This window comes from Protomyctophum bolini (assembly GCF_963924005.1).
Source record: "Protomyctophum bolini genome assembly, chromosome: 19".
NCBI classification, from domain to species: domain Eukaryota; kingdom Metazoa; phylum Chordata; class Actinopteri; order Myctophiformes; family Myctophidae; genus Protomyctophum; species Protomyctophum bolini.
The window spans coordinates 37,095,635-37,119,914 of NC_137880.1; the positions used below are offsets into that span (position 1 = coordinate 37,095,635).

Genomic DNA, 24,280 nt, shown 5'->3' on the forward strand with positions numbered 1-24,280 from the left:
ACGACAGGTGGTGGTAGGTTGGGATGCCAATTTTATCCAATCGGGAGAGAGAACCCATACAGAATGCAGGATAACCAATGTGAAATCAGAAGTTAATATAACATTTAATCTGATAAATGGGCACTCTCTCGTTATTGGCTGAAATTGGCAACCCACCTGAAAACACACTATAGCAATGATTACTATATTACACCTTTTACAATAAACCTTTTCAATAACATTAAAATAAATATCACTTACATTACCTTTCATTTATCCGTTTTGAACTCTGAGAGTTATAAGCACTTGAACCCCAGCATCTCTATTTTGGTATGCCAAGAATAACAGATCTACAAGCTCAGTCCGCTATTTTAGGCCAAGACATTTGGTATAGCAAAAGATTTAACTATAAGTACAATTTAAAAAAATCACACCCGTGTGAAGTGAGGGGCGCTAATATATTCATGTTGATTAGGTGATGTAATGGTGATGTAAAACAAACGGTGCCAACACAAACATTTAACACCATTAACAATAAAGAGACAGTATGACGTACATTTTCCCTTCATTGTCAATGCGTTTACAAAACAAACTTTGAACTGAAGACAAACATTAAACCTGTGCATACGAGGGGCTAGCACCCCTCAAAAAGGGGGGGGGGGGGGGGGGGGGGGCGGCATAGAAAAACAAGTTTCACATATCCATGACCTCATGTCTAAGATAATAGGAAGTGGATATCCGGTGGACATAAAAGGGGTTCCCCGGGCCTCTCTCTGGTAGAGGAACCCTCTCAGACATCATCTGTCCCATGTCTTGGTGCACAGATGGGAACTAGATTACGCCCCTTTTGTTACCCCCTCCTTATCCCATTCTGAACGGGAACCCCTTTTGGAGTTTTAAGCATTGTGTCATCCGACCTTTAGCTATTGAAAAATAGGAGATCTACAAGCTCATAGCGCGGCACCGAGTGCCGCGCTATGATCTTGTAGATCTGGTATTTTTGAAAAATCGTGAAAAAAAGCAAAGCAAAGGTACTATGTTTACCCAGGGTAACTAGACTAAGCTCAAGAAGAACTTGTTTACAGCCAGGCCCTGCTCATAGAACATTTCATGGTAGAGGTTCAATGCCTTGCTCAAAGGGCACTTCTTCAGCGGTGGTCATTTTAACGTGCCGGTCCGGGGATACGAACTATAGCGACCTTCCGATATCAAGACCGCTCCGCAAACCCGTTCGGCCAACCGCTGCCCCTAAATGTGTCGCAAATCTTTGAATTCATCTATTCTTTCAGAATAGAACATTTTTAACTCAAATCTTTGCTTCTGGGAGGTCCCTAGAACAACAGGTTTGAGAACCACTGACATAGAAAGATGGGGTTTTTCAGAAAACTGTCAGGATTTAGAAGACTATTATAGTGTATTTAGCTTTTAACTTTCTGCACAGCACTTTGTAAACCTTGAGTTGTGAAATGTGCTATATAAATAAAAGGGAATTAGATTGGAGTATTCCGTGCCCAACTTTTTGGAGAGAAAGAAATCGCAGGGAATAATTATGACATACCATCTGAATAAACAAGACTACACAGCACCAGCCTTTGCTGTATAGAAGAGTCATAGCATTTCGTTGGCGTCCTCGGGTCTAAATGGGTTATTCTACCCCTCTTTTCACCGCAAAGAAAGAAATCATTGAGTTTCAGCCCTTTTTCTCCAAACCTCCGTTCCCTCTCCTCTCCCCTCCCGTGCAGTCCTCAGACGGGGCACACACGCAGGCGATCCTGCTCTCCAGACAACCCCTGATTCTCCCCCCGGTCATGCGTCTGTAGTTTTATATTAATTCTTTCCCTTTTTTTTTCTTTGCTCAGAAATGAAAACCGAAACAGAGCAAGCAGTGAGACTGAATTGTGCCCCTCAACCTTTTTATTAATATTTTTACTACTACTAAAAAACAAACTCGGAAAGTGGCTGAGGACTTTTACTGTGAGAGCTGACTGGAGTTACTGTAAGGTAAGTGATGTGTACGGTTCTGTCTTGGCCTTAGAGAGTGACTGGAGTTACTGTAAGGTAAGTGATGTGTACGGTTCTGTCTTGGCCTTAGAGAGTGACTGGAGGCTGCATGGACCGCTGCTCACTGATCATGGGTTGCAAAAGATTTGTAAAAGCAGAAAATTGTTTATTCTAGGTTTACAAGATCTTGTTGGATAATTGCAATGGGATCTTCTACAATGCCATACATGCATTTAACTGTTGTGGAAAGTTATTTAAAAAAAAGTTTGTTCAGATTTTGCAGATGTGAATGCTTGCCATCACATAATAGAAAGCAGATCTGTTTTGTTTTCTACAAAATTGTGCGTGCGTGCGAGTGGGTGTGTGTGGTATACACACGCAGTTCTGTGTCTTTACGCCCCAATATTAATAGTGACATGTGGGCGACTGTGGCTCTGGAGGTAGAGCAGGTCGTCTAATGATCCATGGGTCGGCGGTTCGAATCCCGGCTCCTCCTCCTGTCTACATGTCGAAGTGTCCTTGGGCAAGACACTGAACCCCAAATTGCTCCCGATGTGCTGGTTGGTGCCTTGCATGGCTTCCACCGCCATCGGTGTGTGAATGTAATGCACAATCTATGTAAAGCGCCTTGGATAAAGGCGCTATATAAATGCACCATTTTACATGTGTGCCTGCATGGAAGGAGTGACAGGGCCAACATCTGCACTGCAGAGTGACAGGGCCAACATCTGCACTGACTGAAAGCCTCAGCGTAGATCAATGCAGATCAATGTCAGGTTTAACTGAGGGGCTGCAGACGGACAGCAGCGTTGCAATCAGTGGGCCTTCCATGATTCACAGCAGAGGGCAGAGCAGGGTCTACGACTCAAACTGTGTCCGTTCAAAAGGACAATAATGAGCAACGGTATGAAAGTCCCAGCAGATATGTCTAGATGGTAAACAGTATCGCCTGGTCGAGACCTCGCTGGTCTAGCCCATTCTGACCTGAGATCAGATTAAACAAACGTCAGTTTTCTGAAAAAGCTATGTTTCTATGTCAGTCGTTCTTCGATTTTTCAAAAACAGCAGACCTACAAGCTCATAGCGCGCCACTCGGTGGCGCGCTATGAGCTTGTAGATCTGCTATTTTTAAATAGCTAAAGCATGGGCTAAAATGGGCTAGTGGTCCAGGCATTCCACTTTGAATTGCATACTAGCCTGGAAACCAGACGAAAAGGAAAAATCAGATCCCACAAAGTAAGACTTTTTTGCTGTGACGTTACGAAAGCTACAACATGACGTCGTGGTCACCGCTCACACAACACATCTCTGTTTTTACTAAAACTACAACATGACATCACTGAGCCGCAGTGGTCACCGCTCACACAACACATCTCTGTTTTTACTAAAACTACAACATGACGTCACTGAGCCGCAGTGGTCACCGCTCACACAACACATCTCTGTTTTTACTAAAACTACAACATGACGTCACTGAGCCGCAGTGGTCACCGCTCACACAACACATCTCTCTGTTTTTACTAAAACTACAACATGAGGTCACTGAGCCGCGGTGGTCACCGCTCACACAACACATCTCTGTTTTTACTAAAACTACAACATGACGTCATGTTTGCCCTGTGGGGGGAGGGGGTCGTGGGGGGGAGGGGGTCGTGCTGCTAATGTGCTGAGCAGGGAAGTGTAGCAACTAAATAATGTAACTAGATAAAGTTCCCCTCGGGGCACAGGTCTCCACCAGGGCAGGTCAGGTTGTGCCATTCCTTCTTACGCCTTGGATGGCAATTGGATGATTTGAGGCATTTTGTTCCAAAAAATAGGTTTTGCAAAAAATCCACCTGTTGGTGGCGCTATAACAGGCCAATGTGAAAAGGGTGGGATATATTCCTCAGCCTAGTAGGAACGTCAGTGAAAGATTTCACGTAAATTGCACGCTGCGTTCATGATTTGAGGATTTTTGTTCAAAACGGGCCAATCCTGTAAACTTTGAAAGCGAATGTTAGCCAATTAGGATGGAATCTGAAATATCAGATAGATCCGACTTGAACACAAGACTATAGAGATAGTGTCTAACGATTTGCGGGATTTTTTGGACAGAATCTGGAGGAGTAATATAAAATAATGAGTTTTTCAAAAGTCGGCCCACTGGTGGCGCTATAACAGGCCGTTGTGTGCGCAAAATATGGCATCGACCGGGTTAACGGTACCGGAGATTAGCTGGTAACAGACGGACGGACAGATGGACTCACACACAGACAGACACACGGACAGAGTGCAAAACAGACTCTCCCCCCCATGCCTTCGGCCTGGTGGAGACAACAACTGCTGCCTGCTGATTTATAAGCAGAGACAAGATCGCCAAGATCAAATATGATATTCACACTCGCATTTACATTCTGTAAATAGAATGGTCTCAATCTATTCGAGAGTTATACCGTATCTGACTAAACATCCAATTTAATCATCCAATAATGTCTGTCATCCAATTTTGGCCACCCTAAAGTTGAAGTAATTCCATTCCAACATGTCACTCTGCAATATCACCTACACACAAATGTGAAAACTATTCATTCATAATTTAACTTTTGTACGTCATAAGGGGTCAGAAATCCAATTCCCAAATTCACCACAACAATGCAAGTCTGCAATACCCGTATTCAAGTCTGTAAATTACTTAAATAATGCATGAGCCATTAACTGCAACAATATAACCAATGGCAAACCAATAACACTTCATATCACTCATAACAAGACTATCCCTCTTATTTAAATGGCTTTAATAGATTGCATAGCAATGAATAAATCTACAGTTTTTATGAAAATTAAGACATACATTATTATTGACTACAGTACATGGACATTTCCTTCAAATGGCAGTTTAATTATTTGATTTGGTAGTATAATCATGTACAATTATTGAGGTTATAACTCAAATATATTGTATGCAATGAATGAATGAACAAGCCTTTAGTGCACAGACACGCTTGGATTATAGCTGTCACTCCCTAAAGTCAAATAAATCAATCATTCATGATTTTCTCATTTAATACATTTTGGCTGCGGGCGCACGCACGCGCCACACACACGCCACTCAGACACATACACACACACACACACACACACACACACTCACACTTGCCACTCATACACACACGCGCGCACACGCACACTTTAAGGAAAGTATTTATTCCACGTCCAATGCCCTGAACTCATCTCAGGATAATACTGTATATTATACTTCCAAGACGAACATACAGTACGGGGAGCGAAGGAATCGAAGGAATCCAGTGACCGTGTCATTTCTAGCAAAGCATCTTTCTCACTATTTTCGCCCATACATCTCCTAGTCTTTCTATGCTCTCTCTCTTTATTTAGGGCGACTAGTGGCTCAGGAGGTAGAGCAGGTCGTCAAATGATCCCTGGGTCGGCGGTTCGAAGTTCGAATGTCGAAGTGTCCTTGGGCAAGACACTGAACACTGAACCCCACATTGAAGTGTCCTTGGGCAAGACACTGAACCCTACATTTCCACCAATGAGTCGGTCGGTGTGAGCTCGCCACCATCGCTGTGTGAATGTGGGGAAGTGAGGACGTTGGCGTCGACTGTTCGCCGCTTCACCTCCCAATGTATGAATGAATGAACCGTTGTAAAGCTCTTTGAGCACTTGGAAAAGCGCTATTAAAAAAAATGCAATTAATTTACTTACATTATTGTTCATAAATGCATTTGTTTGTAGATCACGTACATGCATGGCTGAGTACTGGTGGAATTCTTTATCAGTCAATATGATGATGAACAAAAGTGCACGCTCTGCAAAAACTGTTTTCAATTCAATTCAAGAGGAGCTTCATTGGCAATAGAAAACCTACGTTTATAATGGCAAAGGCAAGTGTCGTTACAACGCATCTCCACTAGCTTAAAGAGTGCTGGGTTGCGCCCTGAAAATAGCTCTCAACGCGTCGCATTGTGAGCTTGTAGATCTGCTATTTTCGTCCAAAAGGGCCCTCTTACGGGGTTTTAGCCCCCGTCCCTAGACAACAAGACTTTGCTGTGTCAGTGGAGTGGAGCCATGCAACACCAAGGAAGTAATTTAAAAGGGTTGTGTTGTCCAACTTTAGACGAGAACTATAGAACCTTTTCCCCCCTAATGATGTTCAGTCAGACAGCCACCCTTCCTCAAACAAGCTACAGCTATTTTTAAGCCAGGAGAAACTTCAGCGAGCCTATAAAAACAGCTCCACAATGACAGAGCCTTTTACAACAAAGCCCTAGAAGGTCAAAACACGGACCGGCCAAAGAGAGAGAGACGGACGAGAACACATGGACCGCTTCAAATCAACCACACCAAGCAGCAGCCGTGGAAAATATGAAGACATTTTCCAAAAGACAAAAGGCTGTAGCTCCTGCCAATCTGTGACAGGGGGGCGGGGGGGGGGGGTATGCTCTGCTAGTTAGTCTGTGCAGCTTGGAGACTAGATTTAATGTCACCAAAGTGTCCTTTGACTTGTGCCTTTTTAAGAGGGCAACTGAACAGACAAAATAAAAAATAAAACAAATTATTCTAAAGATTTAAGACAATTCTTTTTATATTTTTGGTTTTATTCTTTGGTTTTACACGAGGTTGTGTTATTATAAGCCATGATGTTTACTTTAATATGGAGTGCAGGCAATTCCAGTAAAAGGTCATCATTCATAATAATGGTCTAGTCTGGTTTGGTCTACAGTACAGCACTCCAACGAGGTAACTTTTGTCCTATAAACATTTCAGAAACTATTAATGCCATTTTTTTATGTTCATTGAAGGGGAATTTCAATTTAATTTCAATTCTTACATAACCTTATCTCTAGAGAGAGAGACACTTTTGCAGATGTGTTACTTTACACAGTGGAAACTGTCAACTCAAAACTAATCAAAACCCAGGTCAGCCGTTAAGAGGTTCACAGTTGTATTCCTTTAGACAGTCATATTGCATACTAATATACAGATTCAGAATACATTGTAGTACAAACACGTAAATAGAAGTTAAGTAAACCATTATGTAAAACAAATTGCTTTTACGGTTTTACCAAGACAAAGCAACTGAGATATTAGCACATGAAGCCTTGCAATCATGGCTTGGCTCATTAATCATTAAAGATGGGCGACCCAGCCAAGTGCTTAGGGGGCATATGGGCTCTAAAATGCTGGTACAACTCCCGGGCGGAAGGACCACTTGCCGCAGGTCACTCCCCTACTCTCTCTGTCCTGTCCCTCTTCACTCTACCTGTCAATTAAAAGGACCACTTCACCACTTTTCATCTTCATATAATAGGTACTCACTAATAATCATGAAAGAATGGCGCATTGTTTTCCTACTCAGTCTGTGTCTCATACTGTAGGAGGGCTGTGGGCAGATCAGAAACAGTCTTCCAGTGACATCATCATTAGGCAGATTTTCTTTTAAACAAGATTATTTTTACAAAAATGTTTAGATTTGTATTATCGCGAGAACGATGGCTTCCATTTTCGCATTGCAACTTTTCAGGACTAGAAAGCCTGCAGTTTCTATTAGCTTGTATTCCCCATCGATTATGTCACTGGAAGACGGTTTCACAGCCCTCCTATGAGACACAAGACCCAGTAGAAAAAAATTGCGCCATTCTTTCATGATTATTAGTGAGGACCTATTATATGAAGATAGGTTGAAAAGTGGTGAAGTGGTCCTTTAAAGGCTCAGAGAATTGTCCCAAAATAATTATAATAAATAGAATCGTTAAGTCTTTATCAGTCTAACGGTTCTAACCAATGCCTAATTTAGTATACACTCTACTGTAGGAATGCTGCCTGGAAGTAGCCAATCTACAAGCTCACACAATGACCAAGTATAAATCAGGCTTTAATGGGTGACAGACAGCATCCGCTCATCTTCTGCAAGACACATGTTAACATGCTGTACAGAGTGAGACCCCGACAGACACTAGGCAGACTGTTGGCCACAATGTGGTTGCAATCTGGGCTGGTTTACTGGTCTTCGTTTACTACCGTTCCCCCAGCCTGCGTAATGTTTGTGAGGTCACCCTTTTAACCCATTCTGACCGGGCACCCATTTTGGTGTTAGCATCATGTTGTGCTTTAGCTATTGAAAAATAGTAGATCTACAAGCTCATAGCGCGCCACCGAGTGGCGCGCTACGAGCTTGTAGGTCTGCTATTTTTGAAAAATCGAAGAACGACTGAATTTTTTTTAGAATCTGATCTCAGGTCAGAATGGGTTCATCAGACCAGTGTGTGTCCAGTGGAAACCTCGTATGAATCTGATCTCAGGTCAGAATGGGTTAAAATAATCCAAAACAGGGAGAGGGAGAGGGAAGAGTTGCAGCCAACAGTTTGTGGTCGTTTTATCACTTCAGCCTGCACTGCGTCGCATCTCTGAATACATAGTCAGGTTTACAGTGACAGCAAATAGCAGGCCTACTGTATGTACCTAGTGTATACAGCAAGGTGTTCACTGTCAAATTAAACCACATATTATTCTCAGTTTCATCGCCCATTTTGGGTCGGGAACCCCTTTTGGTGTTTTAAGCATTATGTTATACTTTAGCTATTGAAAAATAGCAGATCTACAAGCTCATAGCGTGGCACCGAGTGCCGCGCTTTGAGCTTGTATAGGTCTGCTATTTGGTTTATATCGTGAAAATGTGTCCCAAATCTTTGAATATATATTTTTAAATCAAATCTTTGCTTCTGGAAGTCCCTGGAACAACATATTTTCAGACGGGGGTCACCAGCCATTTACATTATAATCTTGGGGGTCCTTGAGATGAAAAGGTTTGAGAATGACTGACATAGAAACATGGGGTTTTTCAGAAAACCGTCAGGATTTAGAAGGCATTTGTAGAATTGTAGAATTGACGTCAGGCCTAAATGGAGATATGCAAAGTGTCTACCCCGTCAGATTCTCATTTCAGCCACAGAAATGTTCAGTCCAACCACAGAAACAAACTGTACAGAGGTACAGACAGTCAGACAGGAAACCCGAAATGTGCTCGGACAAGCAGAAAGAACCTCTGCATGTCTTCTAGCCCGCATATATCCCTGCACGGGTCGAGTTTCAAAAGGGATTCCAGATGCAGAGGAGTGTCGATGATGAGGATGTGCAGTTGGATGACCACGTGTGAAGTGATAAAGTGAAGCTTTGCTGTGTTTTTGTTTGACTGTTGCAAGAGATGGACTGAGAACTGAGAACAGAACTTATTCTGTAATAGAAATCCTTTTATGATGAGCAAACAGAAATTCAACAACAGCACTACAGCAGCCCCCCCCATAATTATGTGAGGTAAATACTGTAGGAAGGGTTATAAAAGATCTTTGAAAAAGCCTCTAATCTTTCTAAGAAAATAAGGAAAAACACACACACACACACACACACACACACACACACACACACACACACAACTATTGATCCTCTACCCGTCTACAGTCTATCTAAACAGCTGGCCTTCATTCAATTAGAACAACTACAATACACTGAATGCCAATGTACAGTTTTGTACAATAGTTTAGTTGTGAATAGCTGTTGAACATTTGACCTTTTGTGAATCTTCTGACCAAAAGCTTTACACAATAGCGACTGTGCCACTTAAAATTGGAATTTCACTCCAACAAAAAGATACACTATAGTCACTCTAAAATACAATATTGATTATTTTTCTTAAGAAAGCGTTGCCATTATAACTCCACCAGTCCGATGACTCACTGAACCATGATGAAAACAAGACCTCGATCTCCAATCCACTCTCTTAACAACAGAAAACAGTTTAGATTTCCGTTTACTCTTCAAATAAGCCCAACTCAGTGCTCTTGTATAGAATTTCTGTCAGTTTCACTTTACTTTACTCTCAAAATATAGACCTATTTCCTGTTGCTTGTTAGAAAAAGGTCAGGATTGGTTGTGCTTAGCTAGCTGAAGGATGGATTGGTGGTCGCCGTTGAAGCTTGGAGCCAGATGACGCCTCAAGGATTAGCAGAAGGGGAAGGTCCGTGGACAATTAGAGGCTTGTTAGTGCTTCATTGATTACTAGAGTCAGAGCAGTGATTGTCCTGTTATTCAGTAGACAACGTCTAACTGGGAAAAACTGAAAAGGGAGCGTGATTGGTATGGACATCCGTCCCGAGGGAATTAGAGATGGAATTGTCATTGTTGTGTTCATTCACTATTGCGGCTGTAGGCTGTTCAAAAGCTGAGACACTAGTATGGCACGCACATACAAATAATTCAGGTCCATGTCTCCAAAGGAGTCATTTTGACCATTTTAATCTTCTTCACAGCACAGGTACGAACGACAGTTCCCAGCTAACTGTTATATACTACCGTGCAGTGTTGTTTTCGTCGACTAAAACTAAGACGAAAAATGTTCGTCGAATACCTATTTTCACTGACAAAAACAAATGGAAACTAAATGAAAACTAAGCTACCATGACTAAAACTAAATATACTGACAATTTCGTAGACAAATAAAAACTAGACTAAAATGTTAGGAAGGGACTAGTGGACGAGAGATCCAGTATAAGTCATTTCACACTTGGTTGCATGCTGAAAATAGCTGATCGGCTATTTTCAGCAAGTGTTAAAATACTCATTACGACGGCACCAAGACCCGCCAAAACACTAAGACATTCCAGGTGACTAAAATGTGACTAAAACTAAATGAAGTTTCAGTCCAAAGACTAAGACTAGACTAGAAATTTGCTGCCAAAAACAACACTTCTACCGTGGATGTTACAATGCCTTGTTGCGGTCAACAGAAAACGCCGGCTCCCATGAAGCCCTTCTCTCCGTCCAAACTTCCTCAACTCTAGTGCCGGCTAAATGTAGTTATTAGCGTGGCAGCGCCCAGCCCCAGTGATCACGCCCACCACTACTACCAGGGCAGTGTCCAATCTGTCCATTAAAGTGACATACTCAAAGCACTAGACCTTGTATATACCGGTAAGTCCCTTTATGGCTCCTACATTCACCATGTGGGCCCATAAATAATTCGATCTTCAGCCAGTGTATTAATTATAAAGTCATTATTTGTGAACCAGTGTGTCAAAACAAACACACCAAAGGAAGCAGTATAGAGGGTAAAATAGCTGATAAAATAAAATGTCAATGTAATATGTGGTGCGTGCATGTGACACTATGTTACATGTTGGATAGACTATTGAAAGACCATTTAATAAAGGTATCTCTCTATACATTATTATAACAGCACAGTCCCACAGCCACACCAGCTCAGTAGCCTTGTGGTTAGAGTGTCCGCCCTGAGACTGGGATGTCGGGGTTCAATCCCCGGCCGGGTCATACCAAAGACTGTAAAAATGGGACTCAATGCCTCCCTGCTTGACACTCAGCATCGAGCGTTAGATTGGGGGTATAAGTCCCTGCGACATACTAGCGTCATGTCCAGGGGGTGTCCTTGTACATCAAGCTGCCTCACACTACAGAAACAGGAGATAGGCCTCATGGCTCGGCAAGGTTACTTTACAGTCCCACAACATAAATAACTCCCTGATGAATCAGAGAGGTGAGTTAAGAGGTGAAACTCAGATTATAACTACTTCCACCCTACCATCCCTATTCTGGGAATATTATAGGCCAAATGTAACATTCGGTGAAAATAGACAAAATAATATTCAGCGACTAAAGCATATCCATAAGGTCCCCATAATATCAACAAAATATAGAGAGGTTTTAAATGGTTAAAGTAGAGATGCTCCGATAATCGGCCTCTGACCGGTAATCCGCATTTACCCCATCTGGAGAAACTGATCTTTTACACCATTTAAGTGGTATAAATGTCAATCAGATATTATAGTATAACATCATTTTGCATCTTTGTGACAGGCCTAAACCTTCTCCCCTTCCTCCCCACACACACACACAGGAACAGTTTTGACGTGGGTTTTGACATCATCATTTTGGAAATATTAAAATTTGCAACATTTCACAAGATCAGTATCGGACCTATCGGTATCGGCCGATCATGAGAAAAACAATCAGTGATCTGTATCGGTCCCAAAACACCTGATCGGAGCGTCTCTAGGTTAAAGCAATAGTATTGGACAGATGTGGCTTCATGTACAGTATATACATTCGGCTATGCTCATACATCTTTATGTCTTACCTCAGGTACTTACTGTACCACATCAGATAGATATCCGGTATACTGTATGTGCTAATATACAGATCATTTGTTTTGTTTGTATTGATCTCTCTCCCTCTCTTCCCCCGTGCACCCACTTCTTCTCCACCACGTTTTCTTATGGAAATATATGGAAAAATATGGAGCTTTTGCACAAAAACGAATTTCATTTTTTACAGCTGATTCTGATGTTCTATTAAAGAGTGATATATTTAACCTTAGATGCACCGACTACCACTTCTTACTGGGATAACCGTGTTGCAAATCTGCCCCGGCATGTTTATCGAGGCCGTTATTTTAGGTACATGTGTTTTTTCCCACTGTTGCAAACTCCTATAACTGAAGACCATAAAGCCTGCATTCAAACATCTATTCACCTCATCATCTGTTCTGTCAGTTCGCTGAAGTCATTCAAGGTCACTGTAGTACCAACTGGCATGGATGTTTGTCTGCAGCCCTAAAGTCACAACTGATATGGATGTTTGTCTGCAGCCCTAAAGTCACAACTGATATGGATGTTTGTCTGCAGCCCTAAAGTCACAACTGATATGGATGTTTGTCTGCAGCCCTAAAGTCACAACTGGCATTGATGTTTGTCTGCAGCCCTAAAGTCACAACTGGTATGGATGTTTGTCTGCAGCCCTAAAGTCACAACTGATATGGATGTTTGTCTGCAGCCCTAAAGTCACAACTGGTATGGATGTTTGTCTGCAGCCCTAAAGTCACAACTGATATGGATGTTTGTCTGCAGCCCTAAAGTCACAACTGGCATTGATGTTTGTCTGCAGCCCTAAAGTCACAACTGGTATGGATGTTTGTCTGCAGCCCTAAAGTCACAACTGATATGGATGTTTGTCTGCAGCCCTAAAGTCACAACTGGTATGGATGTTTGTCTGCAGCCCTAAAGTCACAACTGGTATGGATGTTTGTCTGCAGCCCTAAAGTCACAACTGGTATGGATGTTTGTCTGCAGCCCTAAAGTCACAACTGGTATGGATGTTTGTCTGCAGCCCTAAAGTCACAACTGCTGCAACAACTGGACATTTGTTCAAAGCTTGTTGGACAACAACTTCAGAAACACGTATGATAACAGCATCCTAAGGTTATCACCTCTAATACCAAGCATGTGTTGTATGGAGAAGGAGAATACAGGTTGCTACCTTCAGGAAGGAGATATGGTGTACCAGCAATACAATAAGGTCAGACTAAAGAGGTCCTTTGTCCACCATACGACCTTGAGGCTTAATCAGGAGTTGTAGTAGCCACGGGGTAATCTAAGCGGTGGATATTAATGCCCTTGTCTTCATGTCTTTATGTATGTAAATTGTCTTGTTCCGTGTGTTATGTCAAATGTGTGTATATGTGTTCTGCATACTTGGCTGCTGTGTCGCAAGACAAATTTCAGTGTGAACTGACATTAAAGTACTACATCATATCATATCACTCACCCGAGTCACCTCTTCCTCCACTCTCTCCAGGTCACCTGAGTCACCTCTTCTTCTAGAAGACAAACATATCATATCACTCACCTGAGTCACCTCTTCCTCCTCCTCCTCTCTCTCCAGGTCACCCGAGTCACCTCTTCCTCCTCCTCCTCTCTCTCCAGGTCACCCGAGTCACCTCTTCCTCCTCCTCCTCTCTCTCCAGGTCACCCGAGTCACCTCTTCCTCCTCCTCCTCTCTCTCCAGGTCACCCGAGTCACCTCTGCCTCCTCCTCCTCTCTCTCCAGGTCACCCGAGTCACCTCTTCCTCCTCCTCCTCTCTCTCCAGGTCACCACCATGTGGCGCTACTGGACGGTTTCCATCTTCCTCTGGGGATCCATGGCAGCGCTGACGCTCTGCCAGAGCGGGGACGACGACGGGGGTTCAGGCGGCTTCCACGTCTCCATAGAAGCGACGTCAGCCGCCAACAACGTGTCCCGGGCGGCGGCGGCTGGCGGTGGCGACGCCGCACCTGTAAGGTTGACGGAAAAACAAAAGCGGATGACACCCGCGTCGACCTCAGCCCCGACCACAACCACACCACCACCACCACCAACGCTACTCTACGAGCCCCGGCCGGACAGGTGCTCGGTCAACTTCGACACCAACCCTGCCTCGGCCCGGAGGCTCAAGGCCCAGAGAGAGGAGATGGCCTACCTGAAGGCCATCCAGCACGGGAACCAGGCGGTTCTGGAGAACTTGGTCCAGTACGTGGGGGCGGAGCTCGGGGACCAGAGCTACGCCGACGTGATCCGGGAGAACGTCGTGGGCATCAAGGAGGAGCACGTGAGCTGCCATGGGACGGTGGAGAAGGTCATAGAGGATTTAGAACAACAGCTGCTGGGAGGAGACGTCGTCTCAGAGGCCCTCGGTTCGCTGCACAAGTAAGGTTGAATTAAACTTATTTTAAAAAGTTAAATGCAACCCAACGGATTGGGTGGCTTTTAGCTTTTAGAATGTCTGTGGGAATGTCTGGGGATCGCTTAGGCAATACAAGGCAGACGTACTCAAAGCTGACCTTTAGGCATGAAGCAGTCAGTGAATGTGACAGTATCAGGGTTCAGAGTGTCATCACTTGATTACTCAATGTATCACACCTGTGCCAAACATGTCAGTGACAAAACTCACTCAAGAGAGTCCTACAATTAAGTGTACTACAAAAATGTGTACAAAAAGGAATAATTATATACAACTTGTATGCGACTGTGACATCATCATCATCATACCCGGAAGTTATGCAGGAATGGCTACCGACTACAGAGTGGCAAAAAACTACTTTCTGGCCTTGACGGCCCATACATCCAAACAGAAAAGTCATATTTGATTGCATTAAATGACTTTAAACAACATTAAATTCACTTTGTCACTCACTTTGCCACTCGATCTGACATTCACTTCATGCATGCGCATACCCTCCATTACAGACCCTCACAGTGTCCTGCTGACTCTTACAATGTCCGTGCTTCATTCCTAACACTGTTGACAGTCTAATACAGTTTGCCATGGTCCAAAATGTTACACACAGTATAAGACTTTCCTACTTTAACTTCTTTCAACACTGCCCTGCCCCCTGCTGCTGCTGCCGCACTCATCTACCTCTGGCCTGCGTCTTGCTCGCTATAGCCTCACACATCATGCTGACTCCTGTTTGTCTTCTTGATCAGAATCAGAGAAGAGTCCCTAGCCTCACACATCATGCTGACTCCTACTGTTTGTCTTCATTTTTTTTTTAATATATTTTTTATCCCACGTTTTTGTAACCCATTTTTCACCCCTGTGCCAATCATCTACTGTGTTCCTGGGCTCTACACACCTTCCACCAACCTAGTCCCCATATATGGGGGACAAGGGGAGAGCAACAGACTTAACTCATGCTTCCTTCATGCCTGAGTGTCCAAGTTGCTCCTTTACACCTGACAGGGGGGAGTTTCCCTGGTTGGACGTAGCGCGTGGAAGGAACACGTTATTCCAACCAGTTCCTTTCCCCTCCATCAGGCGCCCCGGCTGGCCAGGGGGAGGCAGTTTAGAGACCAGGATTACTGCATGTTTTTGTGAGGGTACCTACCCTAGGGGACACGGGGAGAACATGCAAACTCCACACAGAAAGGCCCTTTTGCCAACCCCGCCTTCGGGTATGGGCACTGATGTTTGTCTGTTTGTCTTCTCTATCAGAATCAGAGAAGAGTCCCTGGCCTTTGAAGGCATGCTCCGTGCGGCCGCTGACATCGCCGGCAGGCTGGAGAGCTCGTCGGGCTCCCTGCATGCATCATTCACCAAGAAGCTGAAGAACACGCCCACCGTCCATCGCTAAGGCAGCCGGTGGTCAGATGATGCTCAGGATGTACAGTACAGTTACAGTACATGCCATCTAGACACGTTACTTTTGTTACCTTTTGGTAAGCCCAGTATCATTAAAGGACCACATCACCACTTTTCAACCGATCTTCATATAATAGGTCCTCACTAATAATCATGATAAAATGGCACCATTTTTTTCTACTCAGTCTGTGTCTCATAGGAGGGCTGACGGCAGTTTAGAAACCGTCTTCCAGTGACATCATCATTAGGCAGGCTTAAACAATATTGTTTTTACAAAAAATTGTAAAAACAAAAAAAAAAAAAAAATCATTATTGTGAGAATGATGGCTTCCATTTTCGTATTGCAACTTTTTCCAGCACTAGAAAGCCTGCCGTTTCTATTAGCTTGTATTCCCCATCGATGATGTCACTGGAGGACGGTTTCTGAACTGCCCACAGCCCTCCTATGATGAGACACAGACAGAGTAGAAAAACATTGTTTCACGATTGTTTCACGATCATTAGTGAGGACCTATTATAATGAAGCCAGGTTGAAAAGTGGTGAAGTGGTCCTTTAATAATAATCATGACGAGAAATGCGACCTCCTGCGTTGGAATTGGATTTGGAAGGCCGACCACCTTGTTTCCAACTGTGCTATACTGCGTTACAGACAGTGCTTATTTTATGGAAATAAACTCAAGACGTTTCAGAAGAAAAAAAAGGGGAAATCTATGCATTTACTGTGAGCCGTAAGCCTCCCATATCACCGATGCAATGGAGAAGAGAAACATGGAGGTCATGGGGATGTCATAATGCTTCTTCCTCTGTATAAGAATGACCATAATTATGCACCCTGGGAGTTGTAAACTCCCGGGTTTCTCTCTTTACTATCCTATTTAAATAAAGAATAGAAAATAGAAAAAATAACAAAATGTTATCTTCTCCGACCCTGCATGCTGTAATAACGTTTGACTTGTGCTTAACTCATTTTGGGCGGGAACCGTCCCCGTAGCGCGCCACCGAGTGGCGCGTTACGAGCTTGTAGGTCTGCTTTTTTTGAAAAAATCATGAAAATGTGGTGCAAATCTTTGAATATATATTTCAGAGCGAACATTTTTTACTAAAATATTGGCTTCTGGGGGGGGTCCCTGGAACTACATATTTTGAGATTGGGGGTCCGTGGCCCAATAGAGATATTTCTGGGGGTCCTTGACATGAAAAAGGTTGAGCACCACTGACATAGAAACATGGGGTTTTCAGAATAATGTTTAGAAGAACTTTTTTCTTTTAATCGACCTCAGTCCAAAATGGGTTAAAATAATATTTTCCTTTCAAGACATATTTGTTTCCTGGAATGAGGCAGTCAAATGATGGCAACGGTATGTGGAGCAAAAGGGAAGCCATGGTTGTATGTTTATGCATTACGTTATATTGGTCATTAGGGAGAAAATACAGAATGTCTCTTTGGCCATCTGGACTTCAGGGTAAGGATGGAGGCTGGGATACTGTATAATATACAGTAGGCTTTGGGTCTTCTGTGTGCAAAAATCCTGATTGGAACCAAATGGACCCTCATGGATATATTTTGTTCCATTTGTACATCTCTCAGCGTTACGAATGGATACATTAAGCCAGGGGTTTTTACTTTTTTCCTACTGTGACATGAAATCAAGCTAGAACACCTTCCATGTGATTAACCCATTCTGTAAGGGAACCCCTTTTGGTGTTTTAACTATTGAAAAATAGCAGATCTACAAGCTCATAGCGCGCCACCGAGTGGCGCGCTACGAGCTTGTAGGTCTGCTATTTTTGAAAAATCGAAGAACGACTGACATTTTTAGAATCTACTCCATCTCGCGACCCGGAAGCACTCTGCGACATTTTTTTAATCTGTTCTCAGGTCAGAATGGGTTAATCATACCAGTGTGTGTCCAGTGGAAACCTCGTATGAATCTGATCTCAGGTCAGAATGGGTTAAGCCCCATTACCTCTATTGCCTCTCTCACTTACTTGTTGTAGAGGACGATATCTGGGACCCAGATGAGCTCTGACGGCACTCGTATGGATGTCACGTTATCGTAGTCAGACGGCTTCCAGCGAAGTTTATAATCATTCCATTCCTGAGAAAAATTAAAAAAACCTGCCTTTTTATTATACGTGTTGGTAATGCCATACATCTTTATACATTTTAATCGTAAAAATGCGGCACACATCTTTGAATATATATTCTTTCGGGAGACTTTTTCTTTTTTTTTACGTCAGGCCTAAATCACTTGAGGAATAAATGGAACTTTGTTAATTAAGCCTCATATTATACTTGATTGAGTGCTGCAGTGTTGCATGCAGTAAATAGTAGATATACAAGCTCATCACCACCAGGCATCACATATGTGACGCGTGGTGGTGAGCTTGTAGATCTGCCATTTACCGAGCACGATACCAGCACGCAACCAGGCATAAATGAGGCTTTAGACTTAGAGGGGTTACAAGAAGGATAATGCTTGTTAATGCTATACATTGTCAATCAGGGACAAATTAGCCATTGGGGCCGTGGCCCAGGGGCCCCTTGTCTCTCAGGGGCCCTTGAGGCCCTGAAAAGGGCGTCTGGGGCCCTTCATTGGCCATTGATTGTGTTAAATTTAGGTCAAAAAGACGATAAAAACACGTAAAAAGACCCAGGGGCCCTGGTGGGGGTTTAATCTGTCCCTGATTGTCATACAGTATGTATGGGAGTATGGGACTATATGGTCATTGTATAAATATAAACCAGAGAAATAAATGGATGTTTCCAATCCATCACAATGCTGTGTTTCCTTTCCACGTCAACACACTTAATAAAAATAACTCATCAACCCATGAAGGACTACAGTGTGTGACACTATGTGTCCGGTTATGGTATCCATCCAAAGCAATACGTTTCATCAGTTCCAGCAGCAAAGTACATCTCTGTTAACCCATTTTGTACGGGAACCCCTTTTGGTGTTAGCATTATGCTATGCTTTAGCTATTGGAAAATAGCAGATCTATACAAGCTCATAGCGCGCCACTCGGTGGCGCGCTATGAGCTTGTATAGATCTGCTATAGGTCTGCTATAGGTCTGCTGTAGGTCTGCTATTTTTGAAAAATCGAAGAACGACTGACATAGAAACATAGCTTGTTCAGAAAACTGTCAGGATGTAGAAGACATTTTTAGATGGGTTTAAAATGGGTTAATAAAAATAACTCATCAACCCATGAAGGACAGCGTGTGTGTGTGTGTGTGTGTGTGTGTGTGTGTGTGTGTGTGTGTGTGTGTGTGTGTGTGTGTGTGTGTGACACTCTCCATATTATGTGTGTCCGGTTATGGCATCATTCCATAGCAATACATTTAATCTGTTCCAGCAGCAAAGTACATCTCTGCTAATGGAAGCTTATGTATGTTAATATTTTACACTACTATATATATATATATATATGGAATAAACTACAGTATATAAACGGGAGGCGGCCTTTTTTCCGACAGCATTCTAGCCGACGGGGCAACGGTCCGATCCGCAGCGGGGGGACATTCGCTGCGATGCGAAAAAGCGATGGTCCGACATGCGCTGCTCCCGTGCTTGCGGTTAGGGTTAGGTTAGGATTGAGGTTTCGGATCAATATGCTGTCGGAAAAAAGACCTGCACCCATATAAACACCGTTCTTGTCTTCAGAATGGCTTCAATCGGAGTAAAGCTAATGTGAGATTGTTAGTGTATAGGACCTCTCTCTCTCGTACGCACACACACACACACACACACACGTGTGTGTGTGTGTGTGTGCGTAGATGATTGATAAATGCGTTGAAAATACTGTACATTGCAGCCACATTTCCGAGCAGATCTGACGTGTCAGAGGAAGGCAGGAAGCATGTTTGGGCAGCAGTACATATGTTGGATTTATCACGTTATCTGTACCATATCTGAGCAGAGGCCAGAGGGAGCATTCATTGATCGTCCCAACGCATTACTCTGTCTTGTTCTCCCAGTCAGGAGAAATATGGATTTAGTGTTTGTTGCAGTCATAAAATGTATTTATTTATGGTCCCATATGATGTAAGTTGTTAGGCTGTATTCAGTAAAGGATATCGGCACCAAGAAGTCAAGCCTTGAGTTTTTCTTTCAAAAGCATGTTTTTCGATGTAATTTACAGGTCACTCCAAATCACAATAGAGTTTTCTAGGCCTGATGTCGAAATTTAAAAAAAAAGTCTTCTAAATCCTGACAGTTTTCTGAAAAACCTATGTTTCTATATCAGTCATTTCAAAAATGTTCAAGTCAAGGACCCCCAGAATTATATGTAATTGGCCACTGACCCCCATCTGAAAATATGTTGTTCCAGGGACCTCTCAGAAGCAAAGATTCAAGTTAAAAATGTTCGCTCTAAAAGAATATATATTCCAAATTTGCACCACATCTTTACAATTAAAAAAAAATAGCAGACCTACAAGCTCCATAGGCAGAGAATGGGGAAGGCAGCGAATAGGAATATTTGACAAATTATTATACCATAGGCTATTTGTTTTAAGCACCACATCATCGTCAATGTTATGTAAATAACATGATCAGACAGCCAGTTAACCTCTTTCTTACATTATTAGGCCAATGTTTGACAAGTTTTTACTATGAAAACCTGCATCACACCTCCGTATTGTCACGCCTTGTGACATCACACCTCAGTATAATGGTCACGCCACGTGACACGTCTCACTATATGGCCATCTTCATATATGAAGAGCATGACTCTGACCTCATCTAACTCTGGATAAGCATACTGGAGAAGACTGGATCATCACCTAGATCTGCATATATCGAGCTGGTCAGCATCTGACCTCAAACCCTATAGATCTCCATAAGCTGACCTGTTCTGAAATTCCATACTGTATATGTTGATCCTTCGTCCTTAATGTTTTTTATTTCATTTATTATTATACATTTTTAGGCATTATTAGCTAGGAAACTTAGGTATTAAAAGTTCTTAAGTTGCCACTTTACTGCCATTCTGAAGACCCATGTAGGCAGCCTTCATCTGGAGACCCACCCACAAATCATCTCTCTCTCTCTCTCTCTCTCTCTCTCTCGTCGACAAACTCGACATTCAGCAGCAGCCAGCAGCGACAATAATATTAATGACACATCATATTAGGCTGTCTGTACTGTACTGTATAGTGCGCACGCCGCACAGTAATAGCCAGCGGCTACGTTTACAAACGGTAACTTATCACATGCACATTAAAAGGAGAAGGAAACCACCTCAGCATCAGGACTACTGGGCCCGCATTAAAAGTTATAACTTGTAACGCAAAATTGCTTCTTGTACTTTACCCAATAATTATAACTTGGGGTCAGCAGCTAAGTACGTGTCGTCTAGTTTCATATCCATTTGACATATAATGGCTTAAAACGTGCATTTAGTCAAATATCTCTCTGCTGTGCTTTCCCACAACAACACAGACTTCTTTCCCTCCACTTCCTCCAAACAAACACAAACAGGTGCTTTGATGTCGGTGCGGCCGGGCGGTAATGATAAACCGTAAAAATATCAATATGCAGACTTTTCGAATGTACTGAAATGTACACTGTACTGTACTGTACTGTACTGTACTGTACTGTACAGTGCGCACGCCGCACAGTAATAGCCAGCGGCTACGTTTATTTAAACGGTAACTTACATCACAATTCACAACACATGCACATCAAAGGACTCCGCCTCAGCAACACGACTGGGCCGGACTGCATTAAAAGTTATAACTTGTAACGCAGCTTGCTTCTTGTACTCACCCAATAATTATAACTTGGGGTCAGCAGCTAAGTGTCGTCTAGTTTCATATCCATTTGACATATAATGGCAGAAAACGTGCATTTAGTCAAATATCTCTGCAGTGCTTTCCCACAACAACACAGACTTCTTTCCCTCCACTTCCTCCAAACAAACACAAACAGGTGCTTTGATGTCGGTGCGGCCGGGCGGTAATTAGCGCGTTGGGAAACCGCGCACTGTCATGTGTGCAATATCAATATGCAGACTTTTCGAACGTACTGTAATGTACACTGTACTGTAGCCTACTGTACTGTATAGTGCGCACGCCGCACAGTAATAGCCAGCGGCTACGTTTATTTAAACGGTAACTTACAACACATGCACATTAAAGGACTCCGCCTCAGCAACACGACTGGGCCCGCATTAAAAGTTATAACTTGTAACGCAGCTTGCTTCTTGTACTTTACCCAATAATTATAACTTGGGCTCAGCAGCAAGTGTCGTCTAGTTTCATATCCATTTGACATATAATGGCAGAAAACGTGCATTTAGTCGAATATCTCTCTGCAGTGCTTTCCCACAACAACACAGACTTCTTTCCCTCCACTTCCTCCAAACAAACACAAACAGGTGCTTTGATGTCGGTGCGGCCGGGCGGTAATGATAAACAGCGCACTGTCACTGTGTGCAATATCGATATGCAGACTTTTCGAATGTACTGTAATGTACACTGTACTGTACTGTACTGTACTGTACTGTACTGTACTGTACTGTACTGTATAGTGCGCACGCCGCACAGTAATAGCCAGCGGCTACAAACGGTAACTTACATCACAACACATGCACATCAAAGGACTCCGCCTCAGCAACACGACTGGGCCCGCATTAAAAGTTATAACTTGTAAGTTGTAACGCAGCTTGCTTCTTGTACTCACCCAATAATTATAACTTGGGGTCAGCAGCTAAAGTGTCGTCTAGTTTCATATCCATGTGACATATAATGGCAGAAAACGTGCATTTAGTCAAATATCTCTCTGCAGTGCTTTCCACAAGACTTCTTTCCCTCCTCTTCCTCCAGTGAGCACACCCGTGATGCAAACAAACACAAACAGGTGCTTCCGGGCGGTAATTACTAATCAGCGCGTAGGGAAACAGCGCACTGTCACTGCACAATATGCAGACTAATAAGATTCACTGCGCTCCGAACGGACCGTCCGTCATCATGTGAAGTGTCGACTTCACACTTATTACGTAGGCTAATTCATACACATTCAGGAAATATATATTGGAATTATATTTAAAGGAAAGCCCCTTGAAATATTAGATTGTGAATACTATAGTTTGACTTTGAGAAGACATATTTTTATATAGGCTACATTATAATAAAATAAATGCATATAATTTCTTTCTCAAAATCAAAAATTGGCACGGACCAGACAGCTGTTTGTCCTAACACCTTTGTGCGTGACCCCCTGCTGATTATTATTTACCTACGCTGCCCTCTAGCGGTAGGCTATATAAATAAATAAAATAGCCTTTATTCATCTGTGAGAATAATGTATAACTCTACTGTTACCTGCGGAATTGAATATATCAGTGAAACTACAGTTTATTTACCCTTGCATGATCTATTGCGGTGTGTGTGTGTGTGTGTGTGTGTGTGCGCACCAGGGTAGGGGGGTGGTGGACTGTGCCGCGCGTGTGTACGTGTGTGTGTGTGTGTGTGTGTGTGTGTGTGTGTGTGTGTGTGTGTGTGTGTGCGCGCGCGTGCGTGCGCACCAGGGTAGGGTAGGGGTGGGTTGGTGGACTGTGGGGTGGGGGGCGGAGGAGGAGGAGGAGGAGGAGGAGGGGAGAGACCGGAGTCTGGGATGAGCCGAGGTTGGTGTTGATGATAAACGTGGAGCCAGTCAGTCAAACAAACGCGGCTTGTCCTCAAAGGAGCAGGTGGAGACTGGAGAGTTTTACGGCACTTCCCTCTGGCCTGACTGAGCAGAAGAAGGAATGATGACTCAAGACAAAAACATGAAATTTTAGATATGAGATATCTACTGCAAGAATGGACACTTATGTTGCCAAACATGCGTAAACACCGTGCGCAAAAAGGAGTGATTATTTGGAGATGTGGGGGAGCGCGTGGTGAGTCCTCCGTACAAACAGCGAGCACGGAATCTAAATTCGGGATAACTATTTTTTCAGAGTAAATATATATCGGCCCAATCGATGCTTCTTTTTTAATTTGACAAACCTAGAAAAATAACCGTGTTGTTTAGTGTGGATATCTTTCATTTGTTTATTTTTTAACCTGGGCAAATATTGAGGAACAGAAAGGGGACTGACTGACTGTCTGTCTGGTAGGCTACTCACGAGTCTTCCTCCGCAGATCAGATCTCCACTTCAGTCAAACTGTCAACAGCGTCAGTTAGCTATACTCTCCGCCCACAAGAAAACAGGCAGATCATCATAGATCTATATTAGATCTCACAATAACAGATGCTACTTTTTCACGTTGTCCTGAAATGCCGACTGTCTATACCTGCGAAGATGACACATTTTCCTGGCGCGTCATGGATTCAACATAAGG

General features: G+C 43.1%; 1 protein-coding gene across 1 annotated transcript; it reads left to right on the forward strand.

Annotated features, from left to right (window-relative positions):
• The first annotated feature begins 1,703 nt into the window (after positions 1–1,703).
• Positions 1,704–17,854, forward strand: LOC308333912 (uncharacterized protein). The gene is made up of 3 exons (XM_080790437.1): positions 1,704–1,980; positions 13,913–14,508; positions 15,797–17,854. Exons 2-3 carry the CDS (start codon positions 13,922–13,924, stop codon positions 15,933–15,935), a joined length of 726 nt encoding a protein of 241 aa, XP_080646563.1. The 5' UTR covers positions 1,704–1,980; positions 13,913–13,921; the 3' UTR covers positions 15,936–17,854.
• Positions 17,855–24,280: the final 6,426 nt, after the last annotated feature.

Excerpts from the sequence above, each read along its gene's own strand:
- LOC308333912 (XM_080790437.1), top strand. The coding sequence starts at position 13,922 with ATGTGGCGCTACTGGACGGTTTCCATCTTCCTCTGGGGATCCATGGCA. Across the intron at positions 14,509-15,796 it reads GCCCTCGGTTCGCTGCACAA|AATCAGAGAAGAGTCCCTGG; the intron begins GTAAGGTTGAAT and ends CTTCTCTATCAG.